The following is a 17,270-nucleotide window of genomic DNA, read 5'->3' on the forward strand; positions in this document are numbered from 1 at the left end:
GGTCTCATTTGTACCTTAATTTGGGCAGAGACATCTCTAACAATTTTAATAACTGGATCGTAACAGCCCACAGAAGTCAGAACTCTTAAAGACAACTTGCTAAACTTGTTAACATGTTCTTCACAGCTTCCATATTGAAAATAAAAAGCTTTCTGCCTCAGTCACTGGGCTTTTTTTTTTCCTTTTGTCTTATAACATTCCTATAATCCTTGTTAGGGTTCTAATAATATTTTCAAAATGTGAGACTAGACTTAATGAAAGACATATTCATTATATAATCATTGACTTTATCTATGTTGCCTAAAGATCTACCTCCAATATAAAAACACAAAAAGAAAAGAAGCTGTAGTGTCATACCTTTTTTGTCAACATGCCTTTGGAACCTGATGAAAAAAAACCCCTCGCTTCACTACAAGGGGATATGTTCCTTTCTCTTCCTAACTTTGGAAAATAACCCTTCTCTTCTGCATCTGTTTTCCTGAAGCATATGCCAGTAGCTTGGCCAAATAAACACAAAACATCTCGAGACCTTCACCCATGCTTTTAAAAAAGCAGCAATTCCTACCATAACAGATTGAGCATTTCACCTCTAGAGAAGGGTGAGAGGTTGTGACTACTTCAGCATTCTTAGAAAACAATAACCATCATGCCAATCAGAAAACCTGGACAAAGGCTTACAGAGAAAAGCACTAACTATACACCTGGAAGCTCAATAAAACCACTTTTACAGCTGCAGTTTTAGTAAGTTCCTTTCCTGCAAATAAGTTTTGTATAAATCATTAAATCATTATGCAGCTATATATGCAGCGTATTGTCTTTTTTATAATTTCTCCATCTGATTTTAGCATAAGAACCTCAAGAATCACAGTTTATAGAGCTTGTTAACAATGACAAGCTACCCCCAGGTCCAGTTCAGAGGGGTTTATTATCATTGTACCATGTAAATTTGAAGTTAGAGCGATTAACATTTATCTGATGAATCATACATTCTACTAACCGAAGGTTAAACTTACACCACCAAAGTGAAAGTCACAAAATTTCAGATGTCATTTTTTGAAGTTAGTTTATCTTGATTTCTGGTCACACAATGAGTGCTTTAATACTCTTAATTTAGATTTTATAGTCTGAAACACCAGTATTATCTATTTGAATCTGCATCAGGATCTAAACCCAGAATGAACAAACTATATAACCTAGACATCACCAGTACAAAGCAACTGATAAGCACAGGCCATAAAGTATGTTCAAGCTAAGATAATCACTTTCTCCCTCAGAAAATTATTCTCAGCAATTCAATTCAGACACTGTATCTGAGCTCTGACATGATTTCTTTTTGTCATGTAAAAGATAAATTTGACTCTCCTTCCATTTGATAAATAATACAAATCAAACCATGATAAGCACCTACTCATAATTTAAATATTTCTCTCTTATGCCCAATACATTAAAAAAAACCATACAAACCCAAGAACACAAAAAACCCTGGACTCTGGTCAGCAGGAGTGTCAGGGCCAAGTGCCAAGATGAATGGTTTTCCATCTCCTGTGAAGCCAGAGTTGTTCACTGTGCCTTTAGGAGAGAAATCAGAAGACATCAACAGACTAAAATCACATAACTGGATTTATCTGATATCAATGGATTGGTATCCAGTTTGCTTTGGATATTAGTTTTATATTTCACAATGATGAAAAATGGCTTCTATCTCGTGAAACAGTGTGACTGCTTTAACCCCAGCAGGGTTGGCTGAGCCCTTCATCTTTCTGAGACAGATAAATTGAGTTTCTGATACTCAAGTTTATTAGTCAAGATCCTTAAAACTGTTTTTCTACCTTTCATTATGGTCAGTGGAGACATCGTGACTTTTTGTAATGGGTGTTTGCCTCGACATTCTTAAGCATATTTAAGTTTCTTTTCCTCACAGTTTTTTGATGGCCAAGTATGTCAAATAGCTGTATTTTAGTAGTGAAGACATATATATATATATATATGTGAATGACTTTTCATATCTGTCTGAATCGGAACTCAGTAAGCACCACTGTCCTTCTAGCTCTGAATTCCTGGGAAAATCCCACTTTTTTATGGTCAGGCTTCAGTCTCTCTGTGCACTAATGCTCTAATACTGTTATTTAGGAGGCAAGTTTTATTTCTGGCCAAATCCAGAAGCTGGCAGCCAAACTCAGTAACCCCAGCAAACACATCACATTGCCACTGCTGTAAGCTTAGATATATTTGGACTGTTTCATACATTTTAAGCTTTATTTTCTATAACCTGTCCCCCAGCCTTACACTCCTGTGTTACAGGAAAAGGTACTTAAAAGCAAGATTTCCAAAACAAACAGTGTATTTTTTTTCTCTGCCTATCTCTGCCAATGATAAAGGTTGTTTATTTTTTCTTGTATTTCACGTAGTCCAGCTGACCTGAACAAATTGATAGGCAACACACAAAAATCTTCTATTAGAGCTTTTAGCAGGAGGTTTGTGTTTCTGTTGCTGTTCCAATCATTTCAATGACTGCTATGGGTAAGCAAATGCTATTACTAATTCTTTCCATGACAGACAGTGTAATTAAAACCAGCAGCACATTAGATACAGAACCCCATTGTACAGAATTTATATCTGCAATGAAAGGCAATTGCCTATGCCATGCAAGGTTATTTAGAGAAAAAAACCTAGCAATTCTTGGGTCTTTCCCTTTGCTAGTGGTGGCTAAGTGCCTTGTGGATGTTTTGCAGGATCAAGAAAGGAGAACACCTAGCTAAGTACACGTTAACCTGAAGGTCTTTTCATTTGTTTGACATCTGTGAACAGAATGATGACAAGAACTTGGTGCTGCTGCAAGCTGTAGGTTGAGCTTTTTAGAAAAAAAAAATCACAGTGAAAGCTCTATTAAAGTAGTGTTAAAGGAATGAATAATGTGCTGTAAACAAATATAAATAATTTGTAAATAAAAAAATAATTTAAATACAAAACACCTTTCTGACTTCAAAAAAATCAGGTCCTTTATCACTAGTGGAGTAAAGGGTCATGACTTTCTACAACATCATTTTTCTGTTGTAACAGCAGCAGGACATGAAACACTGCATTAAGCAGAATTGTAAACATCTGTCTTAAAGCAGAAATGACATATTATGGAAGTTATGAAATGACAGTTATGAAAGAAGAAGGGCAGGAGATGACTAAGGAATACATTTATGTGGCTCTCTGTGGAGTCATACCATTCAGTTATGCTTTAATTTTAATAGGCTCTGTCTCCTGAATTCTCTCAGTACACTAAATGTTTGTTGCTACAGAACTTTGTGGCAAATATATACAATTTTTTGAAGAAGTTTTGCAAGGACAATCTACAGACATCTGAAATTTCTATAAGCTGTATTGAAGAAGCTACTACAATATCTTTCAATAAGAAAAATGATATTTCTGAGGCAGTTTTACTGGATTGATGTCACTGTCATATTTTCTGGAAAAATCCCTTCGCCAGGATTTCTACTGCTGGGAAGCTGAGAAGTCTCAGAGAAAAATGAAAACAAAATTATCTGATCTGCTTCTCCTGTGTTTTGCTGCTTTGGAATGTGGTTGGAGATTGTTTATCCAACATGTGAATTGTTTTTACTTAATGACCAAGCACGGTCAGGCTGTGTTGGGACTCTGGAAGAGGCCACGGGTTTTTCATTAGTATCTTGTTAAGCCTTCTGTAAGTATCCTTTCTGTATTCTTTAGTATAGTTTTAGTATAGCATTCTTTAATATAATATCATAAAATAATAAATCAGCCTTCTAAGAACATGGAGTCAGATTCATAATTTCCTTCCTGCCACGGGGGACCCCAAAAATACCCCAGATTGATTCACATACTAAATGTGTTTTCATCATGCCATATTCATTCAATATACAGAGTTGTAAGCACCTACACAATATGTAATAGATAATACTTTCCTCTTACTTCCATCCTGATATGGTCGATCCACACTTAGGGAATACAACATGATTTCCAGAAGTATAATATTTCCATATTAGGAAATTCCAGCACTTTAAAATATTCTTTTTAATCCACAAATCTTCTGCAAGCGCTATTGCCAGCGCTACAATGTTTGAAAGGTGAGAATTCTCTCAGCACAGGGTTTGTATTAGGAGGCAATGTGTTTGGCCCCATCTCTGGGATGGATGAGGTAAAAATGAGGTCACATACTCTTATATCTTGATAAGCAAATCATGGTAGCAATTTGCCACAGTAAGCATGTGCATACCAAAATCATAAGTTAAATCCATGTATCTTCAAAACGTCAGTAGCGGAAACTAGGTGCCATCTGTGTCCTACTGTGTCAGGTGCAGGCAGCAACACCTTCTATCAGTGTGTAAAGCTGGCAGGACATGAGATACCTTCAGCATTGAAGTGGCCCAGCTGCATTAGCAGGGAAAGTCTGTCCTCCGTAAGGATCCTCGAGTAAATCCATAAAGAGTTCACTTAATGAAAACACAGACATGGGACAGTTTGGATGGGCACCTAGGGGTATTCTTAATCTAGCGACACAGAATTCCAATTTAATCACCATTAATATTTAATCATTTCCTAAAAGTCATTTGACAAGATGAAGTGAAGCCAGGAGTAGGACCTAATTTAGAGGATCCAACTGACTTTTTTTGAGCCATTAACACTAAGTCTTCATGAATCATTGACCTATCCAGGATACTGAACTTATATTTTATGCCTGAATCCCTTGTCTTGGGAAAAGGGTGAGAAAGCAGAATATTCTAATTTAAAATCAGCTATTTTTCCTTGCTTTTTCTCTGAACAGCTGCATTGATGCAAAAGCTACAAAAAGAAATTTGGCTCCATGTACTGGAGCTATTTACTGTAGTTTAATGTAAAAAACCCAACTCTCATCACTGAAGGATTTACATTTTTTTTCCTGTATTTTTTTTCCTGCAAAAAGCAAGATTCAGACTGCTTGATAGCAACATTTCCTCTAAATAAATTAGATAATAATCTCTTCAGTTCAAGTTACTGAATTTATGGCAGTATGTCAGACTTTATATGTCAGAAGCTCAGCCATGAGTCCATCTAGCTTGGCATATTGAATTAGCATCTCTAAACCAGTACCTTCCCCTTTTTGACATACTTTCACCTTCCCAAAGCAGAGGAGAAATGACACAATATATTTCACTCTACTCTTTTTTGACTTTCCTTTGATCACCTTTGGCAAGCATTGGTAAGATCAAAAAAACTTTCATTTATGGTGAAATTTCCAAAATAAAAATACAGTGTTTCAGCCAGTCTACTAGATAAGCTTCAGCATATCTAGTGTAAATATCCATACTGCATTTTGCATATAGCAATGTGTGTAACTTTACTGCAAACAACGTAATAAAGACACATTATTAATTAGAAGAACAAGCTTTTTATATGAATGATAAATATGTTCAATTTCATACAGAAAAGAGAGGCTGGATTGGAAGAGCATTGTTACCTCACAGACCACGTGTTAGTCATCTGACAGACGTAAAGGTCTGCACAGACAGATCAAAATGTGTGAAGACAAGATGTGTTTTAAAATAGAAAACAAATACTGCCATGACAAGCTGTAATTTTGACATTTGTGACATTCTGGATGGGAGCCACCACTTAGTCAAAGCAGACATTCCCATTACTTTGTCTACCAACAATGGCCCATTTATTCAGCTCCTCATGATGCCCATTAAAAGGAGCCTAGATTTTCCCGTGAGACTACAGCACTTTTTCTCCTGGCTATGAATATCCAAGCCAAAGCCATGTGGGAAGCACAGCAAGATCTAAAAACAGAGAACAGAGCAGCCAGTATCTGCAAAGTAGGACTGAGGAACTACTCTTCCTACATTAGCCATGAGAAGACTGTGCTTTCAAGGTCTGAGCTTGAATGCTGTGTAGCAAAGTATTTAAAATCCTCTCTGAAGAAGTTTAAAAGGAACCGCATGATTTTACATTCATTCTTGAATGGTTATCACAGTTTAAAATATTAAGCAGGCAAAGCAGATTGTGGTAAACAGCAAAGTAAGTAAAATTCTGCTAGGCTCTTACTTTCCACGTTAGTCCTCTCTGTCTTTTAAGCAGAGAGTAGTTTGCTGCCACAGACATATTTTATGAAAAATCCTTTTGCCAGGATGTTTTCTCCTGAGAAACTGAGAGGCCTCAGAAACAAAATGTAAACAATGATTATCTGCTGCTGTGGAATGCAACGGGTGCATCTTCGATTGGTCCATGTGAGTTGTTTCTACTTGATGACCAATCACAGTCCAGCAGCGTTGGACTCTGGTCAGTCACAAGATTTTATTATCATTCAATTCCTTTCTTTGCTAGCCTTCTGATGAAATCCTTTCTTCTATTCTTTTAGTATAGTTTTAGTATATAATTTTCTTTTAATATAATATATATCATAAAATAATAAATCAGCTTTCTGAAACATGGAGTCAAGATTCTCATCTCTTCCCTCATCCTGGGACCCCTGAGAACACCACCACAGTTTGCATGTAGAAACTTTCTAAAAGTCTTTCCTTCCTTACCTTCATATTTGCAAAACAACAACTATCACTATGTGATGACTCAAAATTGTATTTAACTCAGTATTTTTTCAAATGGTATTAATAAAATCTGTTTGACTGTGTTTTCTCTAGATTAAGAGCAGTTTATATACATTGGAAAGGTATTTTTAGGACTGTAAACATGCTTTATGAAAAACAGAGGCTTGATGTTAGTTATTTTGCTGAACAGAATACAGGTTTATTAATTATAAGAGCAATTATTCTGATTTTGATTCAACCTTCACAGGACCTTGTATAATAGAAATAGAACAAAAAATATCTGGTGAGTAAGAGAAATAATTCTTCACTTCTACCTCAACTCAAAGCCACTAAAATATTCAGAGGCCTATGGATGTGCATAAAGAATGCTTATATTCCTCCTTAAGATTATCAGAATGCAAAAGAATTTGCTGAGTGTGGTAACTGATCCGTAAAATTGTATCAGAATTAACAAGCTGTACTTCCTTGAGATACCTTCTGGATTGCAAACCAAGATAGCAAAACACTACATATGCTGATGGATTGGAAAAATTGAATAAGTTTATGAACCTGGAGAACTATCACGAATACTTTAAAAAACTCATCTGGTTAAGACAAAAGTGTTGCATACCCCAAAATAAAGAGAAAGATAAACCTTACAAAGACCAGGAAAACTACAAGAGAAACAGCCATATAGTCTACCCTTTGAGGACTGCATCAGTATGAGCTATGTGTGACATGAGCTGCACTCAATGTGTGCCCCAGGCAGCAGCTAGCAGAGCTCACCAACCCCAGTGAGAACATCTGTGTTGGGACCCAGGACATTCCTCTGGCTGCCCTGGAGGACTCGAGACCCTGGCAGGGGGCTCAGAGACCTTGGCATGGAGTCACAAACACCTGTGCCTTTGATTTTAGCTCATGGAAACAATTACCAACTTTGTGTGAGGACTTACAAGCCACAAGGGTTTGAGTAGAATGATAGTGAATTTGTCACAGGATAAAAAAGTAGAATTTTGGGGTTTTTAGAATGGGGGTTCAAGAGGCAAGATGGAGGAATCTGGGCGTGTCCTGTCCTTCTCCTTCTTCTTGTCCTCCATCTCCTGCTGTGATGGTGGCACTTCTGGATTGGTTTAGAGTAGAGACAGACTGTCTAACATAGGTGATAGGTATTGGAAAATTATTGTAAATAAAGCACACGTAGTTCTTAGTATAAAAAGTTAACAGCACCCCAAGGGCAGGGACTGTGCCACAACCTGACCTGCTGGACAGATCTCAGCAGGTCAGAGAAGGAATGGAATAGATTAGAGAAAATAAACAACCTTGAAAAGTAGAACCAACGTATCTAGACTTCTTCTTCAGTCACGGGGCTGGGAAAAAAGAGACTTTCTAACACCCCGGGGGCCGTCTCAACCACAGAAACCTGAGACATATGGACATCACAAGTGATGACAAAACTAGGTCCAAACCAAACCCAAACTGTCAGACCAAAAGGAGGCCAGGGGAAATGATTAATTTGTCTGTCTGGTTATTTAAGATGACTATGCACCAGGTCCATCATGCCTGTGTAGGGCCTTGAATTAAACACTGAAATTTTAATGCAGAGAGGTAGGAACTAGATGATATTTAAGGTGCCTTCCAACCCAAACTGTTCTATGTATCTAAGAAATACAAACACATTAAGAAAACCCATGTGCACATAGATGTGAGTGATGCCTCATCTGCAAAGGAACGGGCAGGTAAATGATGCAGAACAGCCCAGCTGCTGTTGGCTGCCTCTGCAAGAGGAGAAGCCTTACACAGAAAGCAAAAGACCAAGCATGTCAACTAAGCTCTTTAGGTGCAGGTTCTGGGGTGACATGAAAACAGTAAAATTAGCTAGTAAGGATTGGGAAAGAACAATAACCAAACAAAAAAAGCCAAAAAACCCCTAAAGCAGTGCAAAAAAACCCTTCAATATTGATGTGAATAACTGCTGTACAGTCAGGTAGCTTAGCTGAAAATAGTTAACTGAATTTCAGTGATTTAAGGCTAAGCAAGTGTCAGACAACAGGTCTTACTGGATTTGTGGTTTTCAATATTGTATAAAATTCAAACAAGTCACACCCAAAAAGTTGTAACCACTCTCAGAGATGATTTAAATACATACATTCTAGCTCATCTTCTCTCTAGCTCTGTTCCCTAGTCCTTCAATTCCCGGTATTTAAACCTCAAATTACTAACAAGGTGCCTCTGGGCAGGTCATGCCTCAGCAGCATTCAGCAACTCAGCAGCTCAGCTTCAGCTCACAGACTCCCAGAATGAGAGCTGGCATCTTGCATGACAATGAGCTTGTGCAAGATCCAAGCTTGGCTTCTTAATGAGTGCAGCTTCAATACTTGCACATCTCTTTTCAAGAAGATGCTCTAGTCCTGAATTTTTTTTGTATTTCAGGGTCATGAAAGAAAAAGCACAGAGAATTTAATCCCCTCTTGCAAAGTTTTTTCCATCTTGCAGAAAACAAAAAAATCATTGAAGACAATTACTCTAACAGAATACACATGAAATACGTGGATTCACTTTTTTGCCTTTTTTATTCAATCAAATTATCTATTTCAACAGATACATTTCAACACCTATTAGATTTTTTACTTGAAATTAATCATTAAGAGGTTTGGACAAGAAAGCAAATTTGACTGCCAGTAGATTTCACATTAATACTCCTTTGGCAAAGAAGGGATATAAAAATGCAATTTATCCAGTCCAATTATATCAAATTGAATATATGTCTGTCAGTCATAGGCAGACAATCTAAGTAATGCATCTAGCCAGGAAATTTCATAACTTTCATGCTTATATACTTCTCAGAATTGTAAAGGTATAGGTCTAGGTCATAGCAGTTGTACTTCTCACGAATGTTTCTTTAAGCTACAGCTGACTATGCATATTATTTAAAAGTGGTATATTTTTATCTGCAAAGTGTATTTCAAGATTTCTGAAGGCAGCTGAATTTTCAGAGAAGCAATCTTTTAATGAACTTACTGCTCAACAGCTGCATGTCTCATTATCCATAATTATTTCTCAAAATCCAAAACCCCCATTGATGATAAAGCTGTGTAATTCCAAAATCCCAGTAGTTCAGGATTTAAATAGAAACATTTACAGGCTTATATTCCTGGCAAATATGAGCAACTATCAGACACAATACAGGCCCAATTTCCCACAAACCATATGATATGCTAGAAGTGAGCTGCTCAGTCTATAACAGGCCATCTACAAAAGTGAAAATTTTAAAGTATCTCTTTTTATACATATTCTATTTTAGTCTACATTTTTGCAAGCTTCTTAGTTCTACCAGTGCTTCTGCATTTCCAAACTTCTAAGGTTCTTTGTCAATAACAGAAATTGCTTGAAATAAGAGCATATCTGTTTACGTGGCAATCCTTTAAGACTAAATTAATACAATCCACATGATGTTACAGCTGGAGGTCTGACAGCTATTTTGTGGTATTTGCAGGAAGCACTTAAAGACTTCTAAGACCCAGATGATTTTGAGACACCTAATCCCTTTGTGCTCTACCTGGCACATTTTTTCTTCAACAGCATCGACATTTATTTTCTGTTTATTTTTTCCCCCAAAGCCTTGAATAGGCTAAAAATTGCCTTTCTGTTCAATGTCCTCTCCTCACACACTACATGACAGCTGCTGCATTCAGCTGGAAGGCTGCTGCCATCTATTTGTATCTCCAAAAGGCAAAGCTGAATGGCACTAGGGTATGTGCTGAAAGGGCAGAACTAAACAGGAAATTATTTTTACAGTCACAGAAGAGCCTAAGATTGCAAAATTCACAATTTGGCAATATAAAATGAGGGTGAATGCAATATTTGAAAGAACAAGAGCAGCTACGGAGAAAGCATTTTCATTATCTATCTCTACATAGCTGTACGCAGATTATTGTTTCAAAACCTACACATAAAATGCTATCAATTATTTAAATATATAGCATATCCAAATTTATGAGATTTTTAAAAGCAATGTGTATTCAGTGTTTGGAGGCAGAATCGAAATAACATAACATATCCTTAAAATCATATAATTTAAATTCAGTCAAATTTCCAAAAAACTGATATAAGTGGTTACTTTCAGGGAACTAACAAACATTGCATAAAATTTTAACAGATTTAATAGAAAGCCATTAGGTAGGTATGGCTTTTGGTTTCTTTTCTACATAGTAGCTGATATTTGGTACCAAAAGAAAGATTCCTTTCAAAGTAGATTTTCTAAAATTTGCTATAAATATGCTAAATATTAGAGAAGTCTACTGACCTACCTAAGCAAATCATTAACAGTCAGACAGTTTAAATGTTGATTAATGATGTATTTGTGTTCAGTAAGAGAAAAGAGTTTTTAATGACTGCTCAATAGGATGAGACCGATATGATTTATTAGAGTTTAAAGGCTCAATTGCAAAGCATCCAATGATAACAGGTGAGAATAGAAGGCAAGGCATTTTTGACTGTAGACAAAGGAAACTGAGGGCATGGCCTAAACAACATGAGCAGCTGAAAGAGACATTTCCTGTTGTTGTGGTGGTTTAGGAGCAGAAGTCCCCAGGTCAGTACCCCAGTGGGATTCTCCCAAACCAGCTCGCTCGCCTCCCTCCCCTCTCACTCTCCACTCCAGGAATGGATTTGGGGATTGGAGGCACAAGGGTGAAAATCACAGTTTGAGACAAGAACAATTTACTAGAAATAGCTGTAAGGTAAGAAAATGAACAGTAAGAGCAACAATATTAATAACAAAAGGTGTAAGAAAAACAAATTACAAGGAAAGTGAAACAGCGCCAGAGCATTTCAGTCACCATGCTCTTCTCTCTCAAACAGAACCAGAAATGACAGAGTCCCCTCCTCCTGCCCCTAGCAAGTGATGTGAGATAGTATCAAATAACGTTATGGTTTGGCCATGCCTCCCTCCTGACTACTGTAAAAAATTAATCCAAAACTAGGATACATTTATGACTTAAAAAGTAATGTACACATTTTTCAGATTGACCATATATATATACAATGTCATAGACCAAAGAAATTAGAGATTCCTGTTTAAATGACAGCTTTAAAGAGATCAAGTTTTCATACACACAGAATAGTTTAGAAAAGCAAAAGAATTGAACAAAGCAGATAAAGATGAGAAGCCTGGCTGGCAAGAGAACAAGGCATCATATGAATAAAATATTTTCAAGGGCAATATTCTTTGCAAAATGAAGGAATGGAAAGAGAAACTACATCCTGATTTAGGCAAATTGTGTGGAGAGAAAAGGATAAGGGGGAAAAGAAATACAATGCTGCTCAAATATTTCATGTTTCTATTCCAAGACCAAATTTCAAAGTAAATTCAGTTTAATACCAACAAACATTATTTAAAACATGTTATATATTTTATTTGGAATTTTGGGATCAATCTAGGATTGATATTCATGGCACACAAAGCTTAAAAAAAACATTGTAGGAGTTTGAGTTTTTTTTAAATTTTATTAAGAATCTCAGTTCTGATATTGCATTGCCCTGCTCCTCCTCTTGCTGTTTATTTCTAAAGTAAGCTATAAGAAAAAAGTTTCACTGTATGTCAATAACCTACAGAACTTCCTTTTCAACAAAGCAGCAAAAGTTACAGGAGTGTGCTATCAAACTAAGCACCATGAGCATGGAGTCAACCATTGCATTCAATAAAACACTATTTCTAAATGTACACAGTCATTTTTGCTTGCTTTTCTGTTCAGAGAATTTCACTGGTGCCTTTTTTGCCTTCTACAATAACATGCTTTACATATGAAGCCAAACCAGACTCTCTTCCAACATGAAATCTGAATTGAGATGACAATCAAGTGTTCCTCTTACCTCATTTTGGAGGTCTCGTATCATTTTGCTCTTCCTTTCCATTTCAGTCTTCAAAAAGTTAATCTACAATTTTAAAGAAATGTTGAGTGGGAGTTGTTGAGATGTAACTGTAAACACTAATTATTTTTTTATGCTTTTAAAAGTTTTGGAAAAAAAAGCAACCACCAAATCAAAAAAACTTCCTTACATACCCAGTTGGTATAGGCTACAGTCAAGTATTTTATAAATCTAAAAACATTTAGCATATTACCTAGAAAACTTATAATCAAAAGAAGAAAACTGCTGTATGTAAATAGGCTTACTTTTGTTTTGTACCAGTAGACATAGTGTTTATTTTTCACAAGGTAGTTCAATGTGATCATCAAAAAACTGAGGATTTTTAAAACAATATTAACTGATTTTCTAACAAAAACATTTTTCCCCTCTAAGAACATATCTATCAGAGCAGGTTTCTAACACAGTTCTTTTATGTGAATGCTACAGTGCTGGTCCTAATTAGACAAAGACCTTTCTTCTAGTCAGAGCCACCTGTGGAATAAAGTGTGTTATACATGAAAGCATTCAAATATGGTCTTTAGATCCTACTTAAGTCAATGACTTGACTTGGGAAGTAGAAATTCCAGCCACGAGGCTCGAGACTGAATTTAATCAAACACAATTTAAAAAATGATTTTTACAAAAGAGTTTTTTCAGGACTGAGCTTTAATCACAGCTTATGGATTGCAATGTGGGGAAGGAGGACATAATTATAAATAACTAGGATTAAAAGAACACATTTCTGTATTGTTTAATTAGCAAAACACTCATCCCCATTTACCCTATGTCCCATGCTGTTGATACAAAACTCTACCCACGGTCAAGGGAAACTACAGCTGTTCTGACATTGCAACAGAAAAACAAAATCCTGTAAGAAAACAGATTCAGATTACAGAGACATTGATCAAAAGGTTAATAGTTCGATTGTCAAGGACATAAAAAAATGAACACGGAATCTACATGATATGACAGCTGTTCTTGTAATCATGTCCACACTCAAGCAGACATGTCAGTAATTTAAAAAACATCACTGAACTGACAGCACTCTCACCTGTATCACAAGCCAGGTCAGACAATGCTATCATCACTTCAGACAGAAATGCAGGCAGGGGGTTCATGAAACTAGTGCCACCTGACATACACAAGTGGAACTTCTCTTACAAACTCTTCCAGAGTTCTGTCTAAGTGCTTTGATTGTGGAAATTTTCATTTCACATCCACCTACTGGCAGAGAATGATTCTTTATTCAGCACCTGCCTAGTAATGACATCCACAAATACTGAAATTTAGAACATGTCTAGATAATAAATATGAAGATTTTGCACAACAAAAAATAAAGGTCATAATCAAAATATCAGATCATGATGAATGGGGAGAAGCACAATACAGCTATTTATTGTGGTTACTTTGTTTTTTCAGCTGTTCAAAGGAATTGCCAGCTACCTACCATTAAATACTGAAAAAAAATATACTGACCTCCATTACAGAGTGCTCTCTTTCTTACATCTATCTCTGAGGAATATTAACATTCCTTCAAGGCACTTCACTTCTAGCTATGAAAATATATGAAATAATTAAAGAGATATGATACCAAAATTATTATCTCAACATAGCTTGGATCTTTTAGGGAAGAAGCATTTAAGACAGTACAGTACTATAAATTTATCCAGTAATCCATGTTAGTTAAATTTTGTTAATTACTATTCCCATGCACATGCATCTTATATCACTGATATGGACATCTTACATAGTGCAAACACACCATTTTAGCTTAGCTGAAAAAACCAGAAATTAAAATTAACAAGCTAAAAAATTAAAAAATATTTTTACATCACTTTCTTTTCCAAAAATAATAGTATGATTTAGGAACTCATTACTTTTTGCCTTTAAATTATAACAGCATTTTTAGGGTCTTCTATTAAGTCTCTAACAAATGAAGAACCACTTAGTCACAAAGTATAGATATGGAGAGTTACATAGGAGGGATTTATATGACTTGTCTACTAGAGCCATTAAAGTGATAATTTCACCTCTCCATTTAAGTGTACCCATGTATACAGCTTCATGCTTAAGGCAGATCAATCTGTATCAGACCATCTGCATGATGCTTTTAGTAAATCTCAAGGACAGTATAATTTTCCAGAAGAGGTGTAAAAATACTTTCAGTCATCAAATCCTGATAGTATAATAAGCAACAATAGACATTTATACCCAGCTCTAAATTAATAGCAATAAAAACCAACATTCACCTCTTTCCACGTGTTGTCTGCCTTTAATTGCTATCTGGCTGCAATTATGAGAGCATGTAATGAAAATAGATTGTTCTAAGGCTGAACTTTTCAGTACTAAGCAAGGACACTGCTTCCATATCCTGGAGACAGTCATTCAAGGTACTCAGAGCTTTGTGTGTTTCAGAGCTCATTATGTTTATTAAAAACAACAGTTTCCATCCAGTGGCCTTTACTCACAGCAGTTGGTGACCTTGAAATGTTTAAATTAAATTTTCCCCCATCAAAACAGAGAATACTTTAGCAGATGGTAGTGATCTAATTATAGGAGCCAGACAATAGTAGTTATTCATGACAGGTTGGTAAAATCCCAATATAACATCATTACTGCACAGCCAAGACTCAGCTGTAATTATATTTGCTTACCTTCAGACTTGTATCTTCCTCAGGACTAAAATGAGCAGATAAGGTTTAACTGAAATTCCTTCATTAACACCTGACTATTTTGGCCATATCTGGAAACCCTAACATACTCAGTGTTCATTTTCCTGGTCTGCTTTTCAAGATTATATTGTAAAAATTGACTTCAAAAGCTGGAGAGAACTGCCTAGGCTATTATGTAAAACATAGAAAATATTCTTTCCTTTGGGCAAAAAGAGTTCTACAGAGTGCTAAATACTTTTAAAAGCACAGCTAAATAGATTTCACCTATTAGTCTTTCTAAGATGAATGTAACTTTTAAGCTGCAAGTTATACTTTGATTAGTAAATGAAACTTTCAAGAAAGGAACATTTAGGACTTTATGAATAGTCATAAAGGCTTTTACTAGAAAAAACCAAGAATTTTTGAAGGGAAAAGAACATCAGATTTTTACTAAATATCTTCAATGTATGGAGATAGTAATCAAATTCCCCACATTCTGTTCACCTTTTATTACTAGAAAAACCCTACTGATTTTAAAATACACATATTGTTTGTGGTTCCTTTACAGAAGTCATATATAAAGTGTTACTTAATTCTCATTTCTCATAATGAATACTGAGAAAAAAAGGAAAATACACAGACAAATTTTCTCCTTTATTTTGACAGACAGTACTGTAACTGTACTGCCAAAAAATCCATTAGTATATCTTCTTTAAAACTGCTAGCATGATATAAAATACCAACAGAATAAAATAGAAAAGGTAGATTAAACTTACTCTACTTAGCCAAACTTTTTTAGTGTTTCCACATTTATTTATCTTCTCCCTCATCCAGAGCCAGCCAGCTCTTTATATAAACTGCAATTTTAATGGGAAATAAGTTTTCAAACTTGCTAAAAATGTAACTATTTCTTCACATGCATACATTAGCATGAAGTACAGCCAAGCAAAGAGTCAGTCTCCCAAAAGCCCTTAGAGCCTTTCAACCTCATGAAGACATACAGAATCAATACTTACTCTATTTATTCAAATTTATTGAAAAACCCCAAACGAACAAAACAAGACATTCTCAAGCTACATGTGCCATTTGCTCTGTGCCTTTTTGTTAACAAAAGTGAAAAATCAGTCCATGATCTCCAACTCTGTTTCTGGAAGAAGTGGCTCCACTTCACATTTAGAGATAATAGCTTGACATTACAAATATTTCTTTCACTGCATGAAAACTTAATACAAATTGCTTAGGTATTTGATGCTAAATACAGAACAAAAAACTTTTTCAACCTTTAATGATTGTTAAAGAGGACATCAGGTTATGTAGGAATGATGTCATAGATATTTTATATGCATATTGTATAACTAAACCCAGTATGGTCCTTCTGAAATGTTCTTAGATATAAAAATAACCTACAGCTCTAGTGTGAGATGATCTGTAGAGAAGATCCTTCACAACCAAAGTCTTTCTGGAAGACTGTATTTGACCTTGAATTTTGCAACGTAGGACTAGTCTAAAATTTAAACCACCCTTACAGTTTTTCTAGTGTTTCTGTGCACATTTTATTATCCCAGACACAACAGCTGAAACAACAGGCATAAATTTTCTAGGAAAGACCTGTCCCAAGACAAACTGCTGCTGCTCTTTGCTAGTGCTACAGACGCAGGACGCAGTCCAGAAAGGCAGTGCTCGCTCCTTCTAAGATCCCCAGGTCAGCCCTCAGTGTGATTACTGCTCTAAAGGACAGGAATGTCTTTACACATCCTTTTACTTTCCTCATGCCTGAGCTGCTGCTTCTATCCCCAGAAGGTTGTTACCACCTAGCAACCAGAGGTGGTACCCACCAACACTTCAGCAGCTGCTCAGAACAGGAACATTTTTGCTGCCCACAGTTCTTGGTTTGTCCAGTCTTAAAGGGTGCAAAAAATGGATATGCGAGCACAGTAACACTGATATCTCTGTTTCTGATGAATCATTCATGCAACATTAGTGAAAAGCCTTGCTACACACTGCACAAGAAGACATGAATGTAAAGTCTAATGTAGAGCTGTTGTGACTCCTTTTTTCTTCTGTTTTGGTCAAAGTCCTTGAGTAATTTCCTGGTTACTTTTCCATTTAATTTGACTTAATTCTTGTGAATTCTTACTTACGCTTTTACATTGACATAACAAAGAACACCTTCAGGCAGGTA

At 35.9% G+C, this 17,270-nt stretch overlaps 1 protein-coding gene across 1 annotated transcript in view; it reads right to left on the reverse strand.

Annotated features, from left to right (window-relative positions):
- LUZP2 (leucine zipper protein 2) overlaps positions 1–17,270 on the reverse strand; it is a 151,178-nt gene that overhangs the window by 59,090 nt on the left and 74,818 nt on the right. Inside the window, exon 5 of the mRNA XM_030950207.1 lies at positions 12,402–12,464. Coding sequence (XP_030806067.1) covers positions 12,402–12,464 — 63 coding nt within the window. The remainder of the gene's footprint in view (positions 1–12,401; positions 12,465–17,270) is intronic.

This window comes from Camarhynchus parvulus, chromosome 5, assembly GCF_901933205.1.
Source record: "Camarhynchus parvulus chromosome 5, STF_HiC, whole genome shotgun sequence".
NCBI classification, from domain to species: Eukaryota; Metazoa; Chordata; class Aves; order Passeriformes; family Thraupidae; genus Camarhynchus; species Camarhynchus parvulus.